Raw genomic sequence first — 18,246 nt, forward strand, 5'->3', positions numbered from 1 at the left:
TGGCAAAACTCCTCAAATTAACCGTCAACTGTCCCAGGCCTAGATCACAGATCTATAGCGATCATTTGTTCACATTTGCAGGATTAGGTACGAGATGGTCAGCTATAGTATAAAGGTACTGACTGAAATGACTTTGATTGTTATGGAAAGATATTGTTGGATTTTCTGCATTTTGGGAGAAAATTAGGTTTTAAAAAATCATATTTTTATGTGTGGAGGGTGAAGATTATCAATGTCAAGCCTAAACATCGTCCATTTTGTGTTGAAGTTCCAAAGGTACACATAGTGGTAGCAACCCACAACCTCACGCGCTCGGTCAATGCATACACGTCCTATTTCCCCAATAACCATCATAAACACCTTCAGGTGCTACAGCATCATCGAGGGAGAATTTCCATTTTTTTTTTTAAGCCAAAAAGAGGAAATGGCGGTGTTGCCATGACGCTGCTTCCTGTACCCATGACTTGATCAAAAGAGAGTGTAGAGCTATCTTTCATCCACAGATGTGACTTCTACTTCAGCGATGCCTTTTGCAGTCTGTGGACTATTAACTTCAACCATGATGCTATTTTGCCTGCAGTTTGCCTGAGGTTAAAGAACGCTGGTTAGATACTCCTCAAAGGTGAGAGATTATCTATGTGTGTATTATGTACACTTCTTTATAATAATTTCAGTTTCATTCGCTTCATTTAGATCAATAATATAATGTATGTAATGCATCAGGGGTACATGTGGGGGAAACATTGATTTATACAATAATTATATAGAATCTGAAACTTTACTTGTATTCCATCATGCCATAAACCATAAAACAAAAAAAAAACAGGCAGCAGTTTAAGCTGGTAGGAAATAGTGCAGAATTCAATATTGTTTTGTGTGTATGAGAAGCCTCTATTGTTTTTGGCTACAGTTTAAAATCTGTTCTTTCCATTAACTCTCTATTGTTATTTTTTGCTGTTAATACTGATATTTTAATTTGAATATTTTCAAAGCGGCAAATTCTTTATTCGTGATTCAGTGATTTTAGTTTTATTTGAAACATTCATTCCTCAGATCACACAAGTTCACCGTTGTATATTGCTTAGTGATTTTCGCAGGATATTTGTATTTTTGATCAATCACAGGACATTTTTACTGTACATGTATAACTTTTTATTAGAAATTGTATTAGAAATTCCTAAACCAATATAGTATCAGTGTAGTCAACACTCAGGGCTCCTCCTCCGTCATTCATGGATGTGGACGCTACGACGTGAACACTGGACGTTCATGATAAACCATTTTAAAACGCAACAACTTTGCGTGTCTTACCAGGACAATCACAGAGGCAAAGAAAAGGATAGGCACCAGTTCTCCACCTCCGATTGTCCTCATGAAAGTCTTGACCAACACCACCACAGTACGTTCATTTATTCCTATTAACAGCCTTCTCGGGCAAGTCCTGGGGTCCTTGGATTGGTCATTCCATCTGTGGTGAAAATGTTCTATTCATAAACTGTTAGGTACTCAAATCTCTCTCATCTTTCTTTTTTTATTTGACTCCTTTAGAATAAAATCCTAAATGGTGATGGAATGGACTCTGGTATTGAGCTGCATAGTCAGGTAAGCGCTGTTTATTTCACAGAATGTCAACTTTTCAGTAAAGAGCTGGAACGTTTGTGGCATGTGCGCTACTGTGAATGTGTGATGTACGCGTTCAGGAGTCACACGCCGTACCGTGGTGCAACACGCTTCTCTCACATGCTCACCACCAAATGTTCTTCATGGTCTCCAGGACAACGACAAAGTCCCCGCCCAAAAGTCGATGGAGTTGTGTAAGCAGGAACTGCAGAGTGAGCAGCTCATTGGTGAGTTTAAATGAGGCCCTGCGTGGCTGGCAACATGTGGTTAGAGAGAGAGAGTGTGATGGGGAGAGAGAGAGAGAGAGTGTGATGGAGAGAGCTTTGTCATGAAAGCCTATTCTATTCTAAAACCATTTAATGAAAAATTCAAGTTTACGATGCAAAAAATTCTTTACATCACCACAGTATGTGTCATGTATTAAGTTATTGACTCCATCACTACATATAGCAGCTGCCTGCAGTGACTCAGGCTCTTGTAGCCTAGGGCAACCTGATTTATGTTTACATCCTACGCTCAACAGAACACGGAGCTGCCACGGTTGCCCGAAGGAACATCTTCTCCTTCAAGCTGAAGAGAAGTTCTACACACACCGGCTTGCCCGCCCTGAACAGAAAGCGTCTGCTGTTTGGTCAGCTTATCCCTGGAGACACCCTCCCAAAACCAATAACTGTATGTCTGGCTTCTTTTTTTGTAATGTACTTTCTTCTCTCTTTCAGTTCCTCTCCCTTCATTCATGCTAAGTTCTTTCCCCCGAGTACCTCTGTGTGCCCACTCGGAGATCTCCTGACCTACTGGGTGATTTAGATTTGTACCAGATTTGTATCAAGACGGTGCCAAGATAGCTGGGAAATGATCAGATCTCCTTCATTTACTTCTGGACCTAAAAACACATGTTGATGCCTAGAACTGAAACAGCGGCTCGAGATTCACAAGATACGAGATGCTATTGCGTACTAGTCAAGGCCTCAGTGCAGTCAGTTTAGATCCTGTCTGCACTGCAGTCGTAACCGAGCTGTGGCTGTACCTATGTGCCACCACAGATATAATCAATCGTAAATGTTCCGTTATATAAGCGTGAGAGGCAGTTCAAACACCTTAAAAAGTTCAAAAACAAAACTCAGGTATATTCTGATGACTCACCACTGCAGTCTATAGCCTACAGCTATCTCTCCTTCTCTCTACCAACACTTTCTCTTCGTTTTGTTCTTGTCCTTTTGGGTCTCTTAATCACACATGCATGCGCTTCCTCTCACACGTCTTCTCTTCCTTCGTACTTGTTCTCCAGGAGGTTCTTGACCTGCTGTGGAGGAAGGGTCCCAGCACTGAGGGGGTTTTTAGGAAACCATGTAACAACAAGAACCTCAATGCCCTTCGGGAGCAGTTGGATAGTGGAGCTGAGGTGGACATGGAGGCCCTTCCTGTGGTTCTCCTGGTCGGGCTGTTGAAGGTAAACTCTTCCCCTCCATTCCACCATCTCTCTCTCTCTCTCTCTCTCTCTCTCTCTCTCTCTCTCTCTCTCTCTCTCTCTCTCTCTCTCTCTCTCTCTCTCTCTCTCTCTCTCTCTCTCTCTCCTTTTTTTCTCTCTCTCTCAAGATGTTTAGGTTAGCTTAGCATGAGGAGAGGCTTGAGGGGGAAATGACTGACTCTCTGATTTGGTTGTAATGGCAGACATTCCTGAGGGAACTCCCAGGAAGCCTGTTGGTGACGGAGCACTATGGTGAATGGGTGGAGGCAGTGGAGAAGGGGGCCATGACGGAGAGGCTCTCCGAGATGAGGAGGTAAGCTCTCGTCTCTAAGAAAACTCCACAGACATTCGTCTTCGGCATGATGCTGTAATGCTGCACAGTGGGCGGTTGTTTGCTGACACACCCAGAGAGAGAGACACACAGACAGTTGAATATGGCATGCTTAAGTTTACTTCAAGAAAATCCCAAACTTCACTGGCTGTTGTCTCGCAGGGGTGGGGCTCACACAAACACACACAGTTAAGGAGATGCCACAGCTAACGAGTCGTGGAAGTTTACTCGAAGAAAGTCCCTAACTTCACTGGCTGTTCTCTCACAGGGGTGGGGTTCACACAAACACACACACAAACACACACACACACACACATACACACACAGTTAAGGAGATGCCACAGCTAAGGAGTCGTGGACATGTACTCGAAGAAAGTCCCTAACTTTACTTGCTCTAACCTAAAAGAAGAATAGAAAGAGGGGCTTTCAGTGGACTTTTTCTGAGAGGGAGCAAAATGGGGAAGGATCACGTGTCCTTGTCCCGCTGCCAAAATGTCATGCCGCCACTTCTGCTTTCTCCCTTTCTCGCTCAACAAAACACGTGGTTTTGAAACGGCAGCAAAAACCAGACAGAAAGTCATGAGATTGAATATGGTGTCCTTCCTCTCCCGATTCCCCCACTGTGTTCAGAATGGCCGACAAGCTCCCGGCAGCTCACAACCTCCTGCTGCAGAACCTGCTCTGTCTGCTCCTCCGCATCAGCAAACGATCGCAGACCAACAAAATGGACACCAAGAACCTGTCCGTGTGCATCGCTCCGACGCTACTGCAGCAGCCCGGCGTACACACCCTGGACGTGAGCGCGGTCGAAAAGGTTCGTCACCTGTGCTCTCGTTATGACGGAGCCGTTGACATCAAAAGGTCGCCGGATTCGTGCACTTGGTGTGGTTTGGTGATGCATGACAGACCACAGTGTTTTGGTTCTCAGAACTGGCACAAGTTTGTTTTTGTTTGCTTGAACACTCTGTGAGATTTTGTGACATACAAACCCCCCCCAAAATCCATTTATAAATACTGAAATGCAGGTTGCACGAATGTAAAAGTGACACTGATCGGGTGTCTGTTCACAGTCACTCTGGCATGAGATAGTCAGATGTGTATCAGATCCGTGGGTGAAATACCTGTGAAATATTCAGTGTGAGTCAATCCAAACCATTTTGAGGTGTAATGAAGAACAAAAAAACAACTTGTCTTATTTGCTAAAGTCCTTTAAGTAGTTATTCAGGGTAAATACTTTAAACCCATTTTAGTGTTGACACAGGCATTGGATTGGGGTATAACATAAAAATGTGCAATGCACTTAGAGCTGGTTTACCATATGCATCCTACTGTACACAAGACTCTAGTATTCTACTATCCTGAAGGTCCTAAAGGTCATGCCTCTCTGCATTTCAGGTGACAAGCATCACCCAGTTCCTCATTGAGAACTGTTGTGAACTCTTTGGAGAGAAGATCCTGACGCTCCTCGGAGACCCAGAAGATGAGGAGCTGGGAGATAACTCAGGTAAAACTACAGCAGATGTAAACCACCTTACTCCATTTGGGAGCACACACCTGGGAGCACCCCTGGCAAGCACTCTGCATTTTAAAACAATATAGTGTGATGATGATGTAGACTTACACTTTGGGATTCCATCTCTATTTTAGTTCACGTAATATCATATCAGATTATCCAGGGTGGTGGACACACACCTGAAAAAGACTCTGAACATACAGTTCTTAGACTTTTAATCCAAGTTTCAAACTGATGTCCATATAATCTTTATATGTTGATAGTATGACAAAAGAATATTTATAGTATTCCATGGTTGCAACCAAAAAGGTTATTAGCTGAAATAACACAACATTTGAATAATGTAATTCAAATTTTCCACAGATTCCGTACCTTCAAATCAGCATGACTCCGCATACGATAGTCCAGACCCCGACGCAGATGGAGAGGGTGACGAGGCAACGATGGGTCTTCCTCAGGAGGAGGAAGATGATGGAGCTCTGGCCATCAGCCCAATCAGAATAGAGTATTCCCATGTACCTTCCGGCTCTTCCGATGCCATTTTCGAGACTTACAGCAACACTTTCGACCGACGCTCTTCAGAGCCCACCATTTTCCCCTCGGTCCCCATGAGAAGTCTCCGGGGTCTGGCACGCAGTCATGACGACTGTTCGTCCAGCAGGGACGAGTACGAGAGTCAACCGCTGAAGAAACGCAACTCGGACAACGCGCTGCTGCGCCCGCAGCAGAACCAGAACGCACGCCTGATCTCTTCTGCCCCGGTCTCGAAAACCGGCTCGTGCTCTTCCTCCTGCTCGCTGGAGAGCGCCGTCTCTGAGAACTCGCCGTTCGTCAGCTCCCCTCTGCCCTCGCCCACCGGCTCCCGTAAGGGCCCGTCGACGAGGAACTCGTCTACCCTCGCCAAGGCTCGGCCCGACGGCCCCAAGATCTTCAAGAGGGCCCGCAGCCTGGGGAGCTTCTCCGTCAGCAGGGCGTCCTCGAAGAAAGGCGAGGCGCAGAAAGACGGCGTGTTTCCCTGCGAGACGCTCCCAGAGGACACCCCGAACGAGGGGGACACCCCGGACGAGCCTGCCCGCCGCCAGCGTCCCCTCTCTGCCATCGAGGTCTTCCGCCACGTGGACAGCCTCAACTCCCGCCCCCCGTCCTACGAGCAAGCGCTGTTGTCCGGGGCTCTGCCGATCCCTCCCCAGAACCGGCCCATGACGGTGGGCGCCGCCCGGGAGAGAGGCCAAAAGTCTCGCCCCGTCTCCATGAACGAGAGCATCCTGGACTCTTGTCCCGTTAGCCAGTACACAAACCCGGTTATGCCCTCAAATGACAGGTCGGTCGCACCAGAGTTGGTCCCATTCAGGCAAAGGGCCATGTCGGAGTCAGTGGCCTGCTTCAAGATGGATAAAGTGACCCGAAGGTGCAGTCAGCCTGTGTTCGAGGAGTTGGCCAACGCAAAGGAGTCCTACATATAACCTTGTTCACTGTGAGAAAAGAACTGCACGCCATCACCGCCATGTTGGAGACTTTTTTGTGGTACAGTGTTTTGTCCCATTTATAAAAGCTATTTAATATGCTAATGTAAATAGTGTTTAAATATCACCAGTGCAAAGCTATGTAAATAGAAACAAAGATTCAGTGTGAATAGTTTATTCTTTGCTCTGTGAGTCTCTTTCGGCACTTGTATGATGACACTTGTACATTAGAGATGTTTGTGATTTATAAATGTTGCTGTCCCTTTTTCTTTCACTACAATAAACGTGGTTGACTTCAAATTTGGGGTTCTCATTTAGGAGTGACAACCCTCCCTCTCCAAGATGTGGATATTGTAATTTTCCACTGCAATTAGGATACAGCAAAGGGGTCTCTGTTCACTTTGTATGTATGACATTAAATATGGCCTGAAGCCTCAAGCAAAAGGCACGGACGTCAAAGTCTCATGAAGCTGCACTCTTGTTCTTTTGAATGCTCAGAATAAGCATTCATCAAACCCACCACCTCCCCCCAACACACACACACACACACACACCCTTCTATCACTACATTAAGTAATGGACCCTGCAGAGCTTCATTCAGAACAGAGTGTTCCAATATCGAGGTGCAGATAGAGGAAGTCGACTGTGAGCTGGCGGATGGTGTTGGTTTTTCGCTGAATTTGGTCTGTAGCCTTTCCGTCGCCTGCTGAGCAAACGCCACCATTTCCTCCTTAGATTAGAGCCCCATTTCTGAGAGACAGATTTAGAGGCTTCAGGCAGACGTAGGCGAAGAAAACAGTATATGGCATTTGTCGTTCTTCTAAATATTTCTGCAGAAAGAAAGTATAACTAATTAATGTTCTGTGCTAGTTATCTCATCGGTTCTGCAGCTGTGTGAGACAGAGCGGGTGTCATGAAGTGATGGAGCATTCTAGTGCCTATTTGTGGTGATGGCAGTGTTTCTTGTTGAGCCATACTTAACTTTCAGTCCGTTGTTGGAGAATGTTACATAATCAAAATCATTCGTATACTGACTCTCTGTGTTATGTAACACAGTGACACTTCATCTGCATCGACTATTAAATAATTAGGAGGTTAACAGGGATTTTGATGTTTGGTTTGGTATTTTTCCTGTTGGTCTTTAGTGGTCTTTTGTGTAGATTAACTGGATGAAAAAATGCAGCAGAGTGTTTCAGGACAAATGTGACAAAATGCTTCTTTAATGTAGTGTAGCTGTTGGGTACCACAGTTCTGTACTTTAACACAGAATGAAAAACAGTAAAAGCAAAAATAAAAACCACAATCAGTTTGTATGTGCAATCCACTGATGAAATATCTTAATAGTGCTGCACCCATTTTCAGAACACAGGGTGCAGATGCATTCAGTGGCAGGGGATTATAGAACCATGTCCATTCAGTGGCATGATATTATAGTACCATGTCCATTCAGTGGCATGATATAGTACCATGTCCATTCAGTGGCATGATATAGTACCATGTCCATTCAGTGGCAGGAGATTATAGAACCATGTCCATTCAGTGGCAGGGGATTATATAACCATGTCCATTCAGTGGCATGATATAGTACCATGTCCATTCAGTGGCAGGAGATTATAGTACCATGTCCATTCAGTGGCAGAGTATATAACCATGTCCATTCAGTGACAGAAGATTATAGTACCATGTCCATTCAGTGGCAGGGGATTATATAACCATGTCCATTCAGTGGCATGATATAGTACCATGTCCATTCAGTGGCAGGAGATTATAGTACCATGTCCATTCAGTGGCAGAGTATATAACCATGTCCATTCAGTGGCAGAAGATTATAGTACCATGTCCATTCAGTGGCAGGAGATTATAGTACCATGTCCATTCAGTGGCAGAAGATTATAGTACCATGTCCATTCAGTGGCAGAAGATTATAGTACCATGTCCATTCAGTGGCAGAAGATTATAGTACCATGTCCATTCAGTGGCAGGAGATTATAGTACCATGTCCATTCAGTGGCAGGAGATTATAGTACCATGTCCATTCAGTGGCAGGAGATTATAGTACCATGTCCATTCAGTGGCAGGAGATTATAGTACCATGTCCATTCAGTGGCAGGAGATTATAGTACCATGTCCATTCAGTGGCAGTGCAGAGCTACTGTGCTTTAAAGGCTCCTGCTGGTCTAGAGGCAGCTGTTCACAGTATGACCCGCAGTGAAAAAAAAGCATCACAATACTGCCAGAGGTTTGTCACCTTTGTGTCAACATGTCACCTCCACACAGTGTTTCCTGTCTTCTATCTATGCCACTTTTTTCTTTCACACTCCTCCTCTCTCCCTCTCCATCTCTCTCTCTCCATCTCTCTCTCTCTTTCTCTCTCTCTATCTCACTGACACACAGGCCCTCTTTTTATCTAAAGTGTCTGAACAAGAGGCTTGTGGCTTTCACAATATGTGTATGCAGGTTCTGCACTAAATCCTTGCACTTCTGAGTGGGTTTTGAAACTTTCTGGTGTTACAAGAGAACTCGAGGTCTGATGAAACATCTTAAAACTCAACACTGGCAATGTAATAACAACTCTATCAGTGCAATAACAAGGCAGGTGTGTGGTAGCCATGGACAAACTGACACCCAGACATATCTGTTTACTCAAGTGAACTAAATATTGGATAGCACTGTCTGATAAAACTAGGTTATAGTTTTGTTTTATAACATGACAATGTGATTATAGTTGCATATAATAGGATACTTAAGCATTTTACTCAGACTACAGTGTAATAAATGAACCATGTGTTGGGGGTTGGCTGAAAAGATAAATGAATTAAGACTGCAGGGTATTCGATGTAAAAATCATTTATTTAAAATATGTAATATAAATTTTTAATACCTTTACAAATTTCCACTGCAGTCCAATGTAAATGACTTGAAAAATAATGAAATACATACTTTAAATGCATGCAATTAATATGTAAAGTTCATTCATAGTGTGATGGGCATTCATAGTGTGATGAGCATATGGCCTGCTGTAGTATTTCTAACAGGAGTTCTGATTAAGTCTATTAATAAAGAGCAATACTCGTACTCCATACCTGCTGTTCACACTTGAAGGTGTCATGGTCTTTTCTTTCACAACATTTCTCTATTAGCTCTTACCTGCTGCCTGACTGGGTGTGGGCTAACATGTGTTTCCTGTTGTGCATCAATTGCTATATCTTCACAGAGATGTGCGTTGTGCAGGATCATAGCACAGTGACATGGGCTTGGAGAAATGCACTGTTCATGGTTCAATAGTATCGGTCTTCAGTTGTAGTGTTCGCAGTTATGGTCTTTAGGGGTCTCAGGAGTAAAACGTAATCACAATAGTCTGCTGAAACTGCTTGAGAGGGTAGCGTGTTCTTAAGTTCAAGTAAGTTCAGGTAAGTTCACTGTATGGCCAGAAATATGTGGACTTCCCTTTCTAATCATGGAGTTCAGTTGTTCTGACCAGACCCATATTGAAGAGGTGTACAAGCCAAATCAAACAGCAGATAGATGCAGACTGGATGTAATGAACAACTTGGTTCCTTGAAATGAGATCTTGTCATAGGATGGTACCTCTGCCACCAGTCAGTTTGTAAAATCTCTGTCCTGCTAGACTACAGAAGCACTCGGGAACAGCAATAGCTTAGCCACGAAGCGGTGGACCACGCACTCTCACTGAGCGGGGACCCCCGCACACGTGTTGCATATCAAAACCGCCCATCCGTCAGTGTTCACAACAGAAGTCCTGATCGCCTCGGGAAGCATCAAGGACCGCATGTCTGGATGTTACTGAAATGGGTTTTTATGGCTGAGCAGTTGCTACACTCGGGCTCTAATGATCACTGTGTGCAAAGGCGTTGTGGAGAGCGTTAGCAGAGAGCATGGCATCATGGGACTTTGGAGAAGTTGCAAATGTGTCGAGTCATGTTTGTTTGGAATGCACAGTGCAGACAGTAACGTTTGGTGGAGGCGGGATAAGGGTTTAGGGGTACACCAAAGCCCCTTAGTTCCAGTGAAGGGTACTGAAAGACATTGTACACAAATATATGCTTCCCAGTTTTGTAGCAGTCGTTTGGGGAAAGGGCGTTCACATCCAACATTTTGGCACTGACCTCATAAATGAGCTTTGAGCAGAAACACCCACAGACGCATCTCACGGTTTTGTGGAAAGCCTTCCCAGAAGAGGCTGCTAGAAGAACCAGCTTCATATTAACACCCGTAGATACAGAATGGGCAGGCCAACGAACTCATAAAGTTGTTATGGTCGGGTGTCCACATGCATTTTGATATATAGTGTAGGGTGGGCCTATGTCTTATTTCCCATTTGGGGAAATGCCACAACACTGTGGACTTAATGTGTTATTTTGATAAGTCCTTCTGTCGTGTAATGCCCCCTATTGATTACATATATCAGACATATTCAGGGGAAACAGCTAATAATCCTGCATCTCTAAGTACACAACAACAAACACAAACCCCAGATTACCATAATATTCTTTTCAGGTTTAGTTATATAGTGCTTTACAATCGACATTGTACCAAGGCAGCGTTACAGGAGCCAGGTAGGGATGTAATAAGCAAAATAAAATACAAAATAAAACAATTACCTGGTTACATTCACCATATTTGCAGTAAAAGCAACAAAGTATCTCAGAATGGAGGAAATATGTAGTTCCCTGTGTTTCACTACAGATCTTTTTTTCTCTTCTGTAAACCAAAGGTTTTTAAAAATCCTTTCTTAACGTATGAAACTTGAGCGGAATACCCCTGATACGGCCTCTGGAAGAATAGGAAGAATGTGGTGGCTCATATTTAAATTTCTCAGCTTGCAGCCGATAATGCCATCTGGTGGCTGTCAGAGATATTGCACATAACCATGCGCACGGAATGTTTTTCAGACCGTTTTATGTGACTCAACACTGCAGCTTTTAAGCCCTTAGATTGAACCACGATATAAAGCAGGTCATATTCAACAATAAGAACATTTCCCCTACAATTAGCTTGCACCACTGGAAAAAGAAGACCAGAGAAAAAGCAGAGAGAGACAACAGAAGACTAGATCAGAATCTGGTCAGGAGCAGGGTACCTCCATTACATCATGGCAGAAATCATTTAGGGAGAGTAACAACAGTTAATGCTGTAATGTATGAAATGTCTAATATTATCTTGTGAAATGGCATATAAATTGACTAAAGTCTTAACCTCATGGTGATAAGATTTACCATAACTTATCATAACATGGCTTTCATTTTACTTGTTTTGTATACAATCACATCTACCACAACTCGCTGTTATATTTCAAGCTTTCAAGTCTCCTTCAGATTAAAAAAAGATAATAATAATGTGGTCTTATAGACAACATGGTTTCAGCTGAATACATGCTTGGAGTTTGTGACAGATATGTTTGTGTTTTAGCCACAAACTGGGACAGGACTCTTTGATACAGAGAGCGTTGAGTTGAGATGACGTCCACCAGCAGCACTGAGAGAGAAACAGTGTCTTCGAACATGTTTGTATTGTTCTGGTCATTGTGACACCAGTGAGCAGTGGACCATGTGAGTGTAGCTTTTGTGTAAGGATGTTGGACAAATTGTCTATGAATATTGGCCTGCACCACTGGCCTGCACTATCACAGGACATACTTTAGAACTCCTGGTCCTGGATTAGTAATTCCTTTGTAGTTAATTAAATATTTAATGTAATTGGTTGACCACTTTGCCTGACTCCTGACACCTGACTTCTATATAGGTAGGGTTGAAAGTTTTTGACAGTGTAAATAAGATCATGCCAATAAAGCTTAATGAATTGAAATGAGGTCCTGTCTCACTCTTCTGCTGGGTGGTCATTTCTTTCTCCTCACACTTGGGCGTTATACCAGACTTTTTGCTGTTCCTGCGATTGCGATCTTCTGGCCTGAAATTGATGTTATAATTCCTGGGATCTACTAGAGTCCTGAAACTTATAACCACAGGGACAACATTTTTGCTAAACGTCCACATTCTCAATATATTTTCTCTCATCCTAAACGCTATTTAAAGTGATGCGTTTGATGGAACCTTTATTTTGAAATGGACGGTGCGCGATCTGCCCAGTCTCGTTCCACTCGCGCGATTCCGCGCGAACTTCGTGGCGCGTGACATCAGCGGCTCTGTTGTTGTTGTGTGCGCGCGCGGCCTCTCGCGCCCCCTGGCGGACCTCCAGACTGTGACTATGGTGACTTTCTCAAGAAAGTGTGGCGCGTCCGCTAGTTAATTCCACATAGCTGTATGGCGCGGTAATTATGGATGGGGTTGAAGAAGAACCCTTATTACCCTCCGAGCAAGACCGTCCCGCCAATGGCAAAATATGGTGTTTAAAACGAGCTGGAGAGAATGGTGGCTGGCTGCGTCTCTTCGAGAAGTCTGAGGTAAACGCAGCTAGCTCATGCTAGCTTCTGTGGGAATGTCCACATATAGATCTAATAGTAAATTATTACCCAGTTTGATTCGTTTATCCTATCAGATAGGTTAACTTAATGTTAAAAACAAATATTTTGGTCCATTAAAGCTCCAGTCACAGCTAAAGCTAAAGGGTAGACGACTATAGTTAGCTAGCTAGCTTCAATAATTAGCTGCTCTCCTTTTCTGTGTTGTTTTCTGCCACAGGTCACAATTGGTCGTGGACTAAATGTCACACATCAGATTCTGTCAGCGAGGTATCCGCTGATGATCTCCAGAAACCACTGTGTGCTGAAGCAGACGGAGGACGGCCAGTGGACGGTGACTGACAATGAGGTACAGTACTGTAACTTACGTAGGTCAGGTTATTTTCTTGGAAAGACATTTTTTACAAGTTTAGGCACAAATGCACACTGTAAAGTGTGTAAAAACAGATGTAGCTTGCCTATTTTTGCTTATGTTGTGTGTGTGTGACCGTACTCTTTGCCTGTCATATTCCTCTTGGCTATATTGCATAAGTTTGGATAATTTTCAGTATAGTTATGGACCTTTTCCTCCTACTGTTTCAGAGCATGAATGGAGTTTGGGTGAACGGAGCACGGATACCCCCCAGCAAACCCCACCCTGTACAGCAGGGCGATACCATAAGGTTTGGGGTTCCTTTAGACGACAACCCGGTCGAGTTTGAGTATATCCTCGATCACTGCATTCTCAGCAGAATAAAACATTTCCTGACAAAGACCGTAGTCTGTGAAGCCAGCGGCACTGCCTCCCTCCCAAAGCCCAACAAGGCTAAGCGCAAGTTTACCACCGATGAAACGGGACTGCTCACCACCACGCCGGACTCCGGTTCTAAGCTCTATCGCTCCTCGGACATGGACAAGTCAAATGCCAGGCCCTGCCCGGCCGCTCTGGCGGAGCACGGTACCGGTCCTACCCCTGGGCCCCCAGATCAGGCCGGAACCAGCGGCCCGACCGGAGACACAACCGACCGTGGCGTCGGCCAGCAGCAGATCGCTGCCCTGCGACGCTACAACGACAACCTGCGGGCGCTGAAGGAGCGCATGGGGCAGACCCAGCGGAGGGCGGCCGAGCTGCAGGGGTCCGCCAGTCCCAGCCAGCAGCAGAGGATGCAGGCACTTCAGGAGCAGCTGGAGGTGCTCCGGGGCCAGATGAGCTCACAGCAGGAACAGGCCCTGCAGCGTGTGGACCTCCTGGAGAGGTCTGTCTGCGAGGAAGAGCGGAGACTGGAGGTGAGCGGCTGTCAACCGCTGGGTTGTTTTGTTTGGTTGTTTTTGTAGGAGCGTGTGGTCATCGCACCATATAGCGTAAATGCACACACTCAACCAGAATATGCGTCCACTCTTCTACTTTACTCCCCCACTCTTCTTCTGCTGTACTCCTCCTCTCTTCTCCTTTACTCCTCCACTCTTCTTCTCCTCTACTCCTCCTCTCTTCTTCTTTACTCCCCCACTCTTCTTCTGCTGTACTCCTCCTCTCTTCTCCTTTACTCCTCCACTCTTCTTCTCCTCTACTCCTCCTCTCTTCTCCTTTACTCCTCCACTCTTCTTCTCCTCTACTCCTCCTCTCTTCTTCTTTACTCCTCCACTCTTCTTCTGCTGTACTCCTCCTCTCTTCTTCTTCTCTACTCCTCCACTCTTCTTCTCCTTTACTCCTCCTCTCTTCTTCTCCTTTACTCCTCCTCTCTTCTCCTTTACTCCTCCTCTCTTCTTCTCCTTTACTCCTCCACTCTTCTTCTCCTTTACTCCTCCTCTCTTCTTCTCTACTCCTCCACTCTTCTCCTTTACTCCTCCTCTCTTCTCCTTTACTCCTCCTCTCTTCTCCTTTACTCCTCTCTTCTCCTTTACTCCTCCTCTCTTCTTCTCTACTCCTCCTCTCTTCTCCTTTACTCCTCCTCTCTTCTTCTCTACTCCTCCTCTCTTCTCCTTTACTCCTCCTCTCTTCTCCTCTACTCCTCCTCTCTTCTCCTTTACTCCTCCTCTCTTCTCCTCTACTCCTCCTCTCTTCTTCTTGGCTCTTAATTTTTTTTGTTTGTGCTTTTTTCCCAGCACATGGTGAATGAATATGCATTCTAAACAGTGTTTTTTATTGAAGGTGGAGAATGCCCAGCCGAAAGAAGATGGCTTGAAGAAACAGTTAGAAGAGGCGTTAAAGGAGGTAGCGGTAGTCGTTTGCTCGCTTGCTTGTAGGACATGTATTTCATGTTTGGGAAAAGAGGCCAAAGATATCCTGCTTTTGTTTTGTTTAACACCCATTACAGCACCGGAAAGTAATAGACGAGCTCCGACACGCAAGAGAAGGATTTCAGGAGGTTCTTCAAGCCAAAGATAAAGAACTGGAAGTTACCAAGGTAACGCCTCTGCAGTGAGGAAACGTAACAGCATGTACACATCTTAACCCCTGTATGATGTTCTTCCCAAGGAGTGAATGAAGACGTTCACTGCCTGATAATCTTTTAAAGCAATGGGTAAAACCTAACATTTTAAGAAATTGGGGAGAGACCATGGAAGAGGCAGAGTTTAGCCATCAACTTTTCCTGAAATGTAAAAATGATTTACATATGTCTGTTGATGACGATGTTCATTGAGAATATCAGATAACATTGGACAAATTCCTGTTGGATAAAGGAACTGATGTCGTCCAGCGCCGCTTGTTTGAGCACAGGGTTCTGTTTCCTGCAGGAAGAGAAAGAAAAGGCAAAGGCCCAGAAGGAGGAGGTGGTGACGCAGATGACCGAAGTCCTGGAAAATGAATTACAGTGCATCATCTGTTCTGAGCTCTTCATCGAGGTCTGGTCATGGTGCACTGCTGCTTTGAGCTGCTTCCCCTGATTTCCCCAGTGTAGACGTTCTTCTTACTCTGCCCTGCCGCACCATCCCGTGTGGCATTTCAGCTGCTTAACCTGAACTGAGCCGGGTCCGTCCGAGCACTCTTAACAGTGTATGGTGGAGGAATACCCGGTTGTGCCTGGTAGTGTTCCACTGCAGTAAGAAATTACTCTCTGAGGTCGCACAGCTGGAAAAAAAAGTGTAGGAGAGAGCCACCAATGTTTAAATAGCTGTAGGCTGTTTCATTTGTGGTTATTCATGTTATGCAGTTATTGGAGTTATTCGTGGAATGTTATTTCAAGACAAGTGGAGGTGTTTCCCTTCCTTGTGATGAACACTGACATTTGGCAAAACTTCCAAGTGCTTCGGGCGTGAATGTTTCAGGGTTTTGTCAGAGGTGCTCAACCAGGAACCAAACTAGAACCTCATCGGGTTCATTCAGAATAGATGTTGCTCAACAGGACTTCGTTTCTCATGGATGAATAAACAGCCGAAGAAGCCCATCGTAAATTTAGAGATCGCCTTACAGAAGCAGAAACAAAAATTTTGGTTTTAAATTTCACCTTTTTAAAAAAATATGTATAGAAAAAAAGATTTTCCTTCCTTAGTTTATGACTAAGCAGGTGCATTATGAGCAGGTGCTTAACGGCTGGGCCCGTGACTCCGCCCCCCCTGTGACTCCGCCCCTCTGTGCCCAGGCCGTGACGCTGAGCTGCGCCCACAGCTTCTGCCAGCACTGCATCCGTGACTGGCGCCGGCGGAAGGACGAGTGTCCGATCTGCAGGCAGCCCATCGCGGCCCAGACCCGCTCCCTCGTCCTGGACAACTGCATCGACCGCATGGTGGAGAACCTCAGCGCCGAAATGCGAGACAGGAGGCAGGCGCTCGTCACCCAGAGGAAAGGTGAGAGGTGCGTGCTCACGTGACCCGTAACCCTGCTTCACGCCCGCCTTTCCTTTGTAGGTAGGTCGTGTTTCAGGACCAGGACCTTTTTTTTTGACTGTCACGTTTCAGCCACGTGTAGGACTGGAACTTTCGAGAAAAGCTCCGCGGTCCCGTCGTAGCCGTCTTCCCCGCCGTAGCGCGCGTGATCGGCCGCGCGAAGGGTTTGACGATCGGCTGATGGGAGGGAATCGAACGTGAAATGAGACGGGGCTGAACTGAGGTGAATGACAGCACGTGACTGGTCCTCTAACAGTGCTGGACTGAGCCTTTGTGTGTGTGTCCCCACAGGTCAGCGAGAAGCCGTGTCCGTAGGAAGGCCAGGAACTAAGAAGAACCACACCAGTGACAAGTGACTACTCGTGGAATGCTCCCTCGTCAACCCCAGGCTTTTATTTTGTATGGAGATGATGTATAGAATCAAGAATAGTTGTTTTCTGGACAAACACATGAATTCTTAAGAATGTAAAAAAAAATGCTGTTCTTGTTGATCGTTTGTTAGTTTTCTTTTTCTCGTATAAATAAAGCACCCTCATTTGTTTTGCACGAAGCTCTTATACTCTTGATAATTACTGAAAGCATATAATGTTCTCCACAGTCATGTTTTATCTCTGCTATTTGTGCATAATGCTTACCCAAACATTTGATAAGTTATTTCCAACATAATTACCTGTACATGTGTTTACTGAAATGGGGAAGGTGAAGTTTGTGTATTGAGCTTACCACAAGAGGGCAGCATCATATTAATGGCTTGGTATTTTTATCATAAACATCTTGCACCTGCATTCGCATGATGTGGAGAGGAAATATTTGACCTTGTGGGTGTATATGTAAAAGACCTCAAAAACATAACGATGTTTTCCACTACATTCAGTAGCGTTGAGTAGATTCAGCTGTTAAACTAAAATCACTTTGATTGGTAAGACAGAATTTGACTAAACTGCACAGACTCATGGAGTCAGAATAGAGGCCTGTGTAGTTTGACCTTTGTTCGATGAGACTTTGTTTCTGGCCAAATGTCAGCTGAGGGTCATTAAATTAGTGATTTTCCCCTAGAGAGCCATTCTCTTTCACTCTCAATTCCCCCTTTTTTGATAACCATGTCAGCAACATTATGAACCACAACTCCTGTCTTAATGGATTTTTCCAGTAATTTGGCCTCATTTAGATTCAGAGTTATTCGACTATAATGGAAAAACTTGGCCTCAGAAATATAGGGCACAGCCTTGTGGTATTCATAGTCCTGCTGGATCAAGATATTTTACATTTCATACCACATTTTAAAATGGACGAAAAGTAAATCTTGGCTGTGTTGGTTTAGTACAGTATAAGGATGAAGGCTGGTTTAGAAGTTGCAGGAGAGAAGCAAATTTGAACAGGTGACAACTGATTAAATTTGGCCCTTAGTGAAGTATGACCGTGTCAGCCATCACACACATCTCCCAGTGCCACTTCCCATGGAAGGTTAGCACAGTCACTGCAGACCCTTTCTGTCTGAGATATATCCGTAGTTTCACAATACACATCCAGTTCTGATTACAGTTTAATAATAGAATCTTGACTACAAACATGAATTTGCAAAAACACTAGATACTAGACGTTTCACGA

General features: G+C 44.7%; 2 protein-coding genes across 3 annotated transcripts; both read left to right on the top strand.

The window, feature by feature from the left end:
- Positions 1 to 497: 497 nt before the first annotated feature.
- On the top strand, positions 498 to 6,857 carry tagapb (T cell activation RhoGTPase activating protein b). Its single transcript, XM_077017665.1, has 10 exons — positions 498 to 622; positions 1,315 to 1,399; positions 1,549 to 1,602; positions 1,775 to 1,847; positions 2,144 to 2,292; positions 2,909 to 3,070; positions 3,292 to 3,401; positions 4,050 to 4,233; positions 4,815 to 4,923; positions 5,296 to 6,857. The coding sequence occupies exons 2-10, from the start codon at positions 1,373 to 1,375 to the stop codon at positions 6,393 to 6,395; spliced, it is 1,968 nt and encodes a 655-aa protein (XP_076873780.1). The 5' UTR covers positions 498 to 622; positions 1,315 to 1,372; the 3' UTR covers positions 6,396 to 6,857.
- A 5,714-nt stretch (positions 6,858 to 12,571) lies between these two features.
- rnf8 (ring finger protein 8, E3 ubiquitin protein ligase) lies at positions 12,572 to 17,188 on the top strand. Of its 2 annotated transcripts, none has more exons than XM_077017667.1 (8): positions 12,572 to 12,816; positions 13,055 to 13,183; positions 13,417 to 14,100; positions 14,963 to 15,025; positions 15,129 to 15,218; positions 15,550 to 15,657; positions 16,395 to 16,606; positions 16,930 to 17,188. In XM_077017667.1, exons 1-8 carry the CDS (start codon positions 12,691 to 12,693, stop codon positions 16,967 to 16,969), a joined length of 1,452 nt encoding a protein of 483 aa, XP_076873782.1. In that variant the 5' UTR covers positions 12,572 to 12,690; the 3' UTR covers positions 16,970 to 17,188. The 2 variants fall into 2 exon arrangements, with proteins under 2 accessions (XP_076873782.1, XP_076873781.1); XM_077017666.1 differs by having other exon boundaries at positions 16,395 to 16,599.
- Positions 17,189 to 18,246: the final 1,058 nt, after the last annotated feature.

This window comes from Brachyhypopomus gauderio, chromosome 9 (genome assembly GCF_052324685.1).
Source record: "Brachyhypopomus gauderio isolate BG-103 chromosome 9, BGAUD_0.2, whole genome shotgun sequence".
Taxonomy (NCBI): domain Eukaryota; kingdom Metazoa; phylum Chordata; class Actinopteri; order Gymnotiformes; family Hypopomidae; genus Brachyhypopomus; species Brachyhypopomus gauderio.

What these genes read in the sequence shown, in the direction of transcription:
- tagapb (XM_077017665.1), top strand. Translation starts at nt 1,373, where the DNA reads ATGAAAGTCTTGACCAACACCACCACA. An exon ending in GTATTGAGCTGCATAGTCAG is followed by an intron (nt 1,603 to 1,774) that starts GTAAGCGCTGTT and finishes CATGGTCTCCAG; the next exon opens with GACAACGACAAAGTCCCCGC. An exon ending in GCAGAGTGAGCAGCTCATTG is followed by an intron (nt 1,848 to 2,143) that starts GTGAGTTTAAAT and finishes TACGCTCAACAG; the next exon opens with AACACGGAGCTGCCACGGTT.
- rnf8 (XM_077017666.1), top strand. Translation starts at nt 12,691, where the DNA reads ATGGATGGGGTTGAAGAAGAACCCTTATTACCCTCCGAGCAAGACCGT. An exon ending in GGACGGTGACTGACAATGAG is followed by an intron (nt 13,184 to 13,416) that starts GTACAGTACTGT and finishes CTACTGTTTCAG; the next exon opens with AGCATGAATGGAGTTTGGGT. An exon ending in TAGAAGAGGCGTTAAAGGAG is followed by an intron (nt 15,026 to 15,128) that starts GTAGCGGTAGTC and finishes CACCCATTACAG; the next exon opens with CACCGGAAAGTAATAGACGA.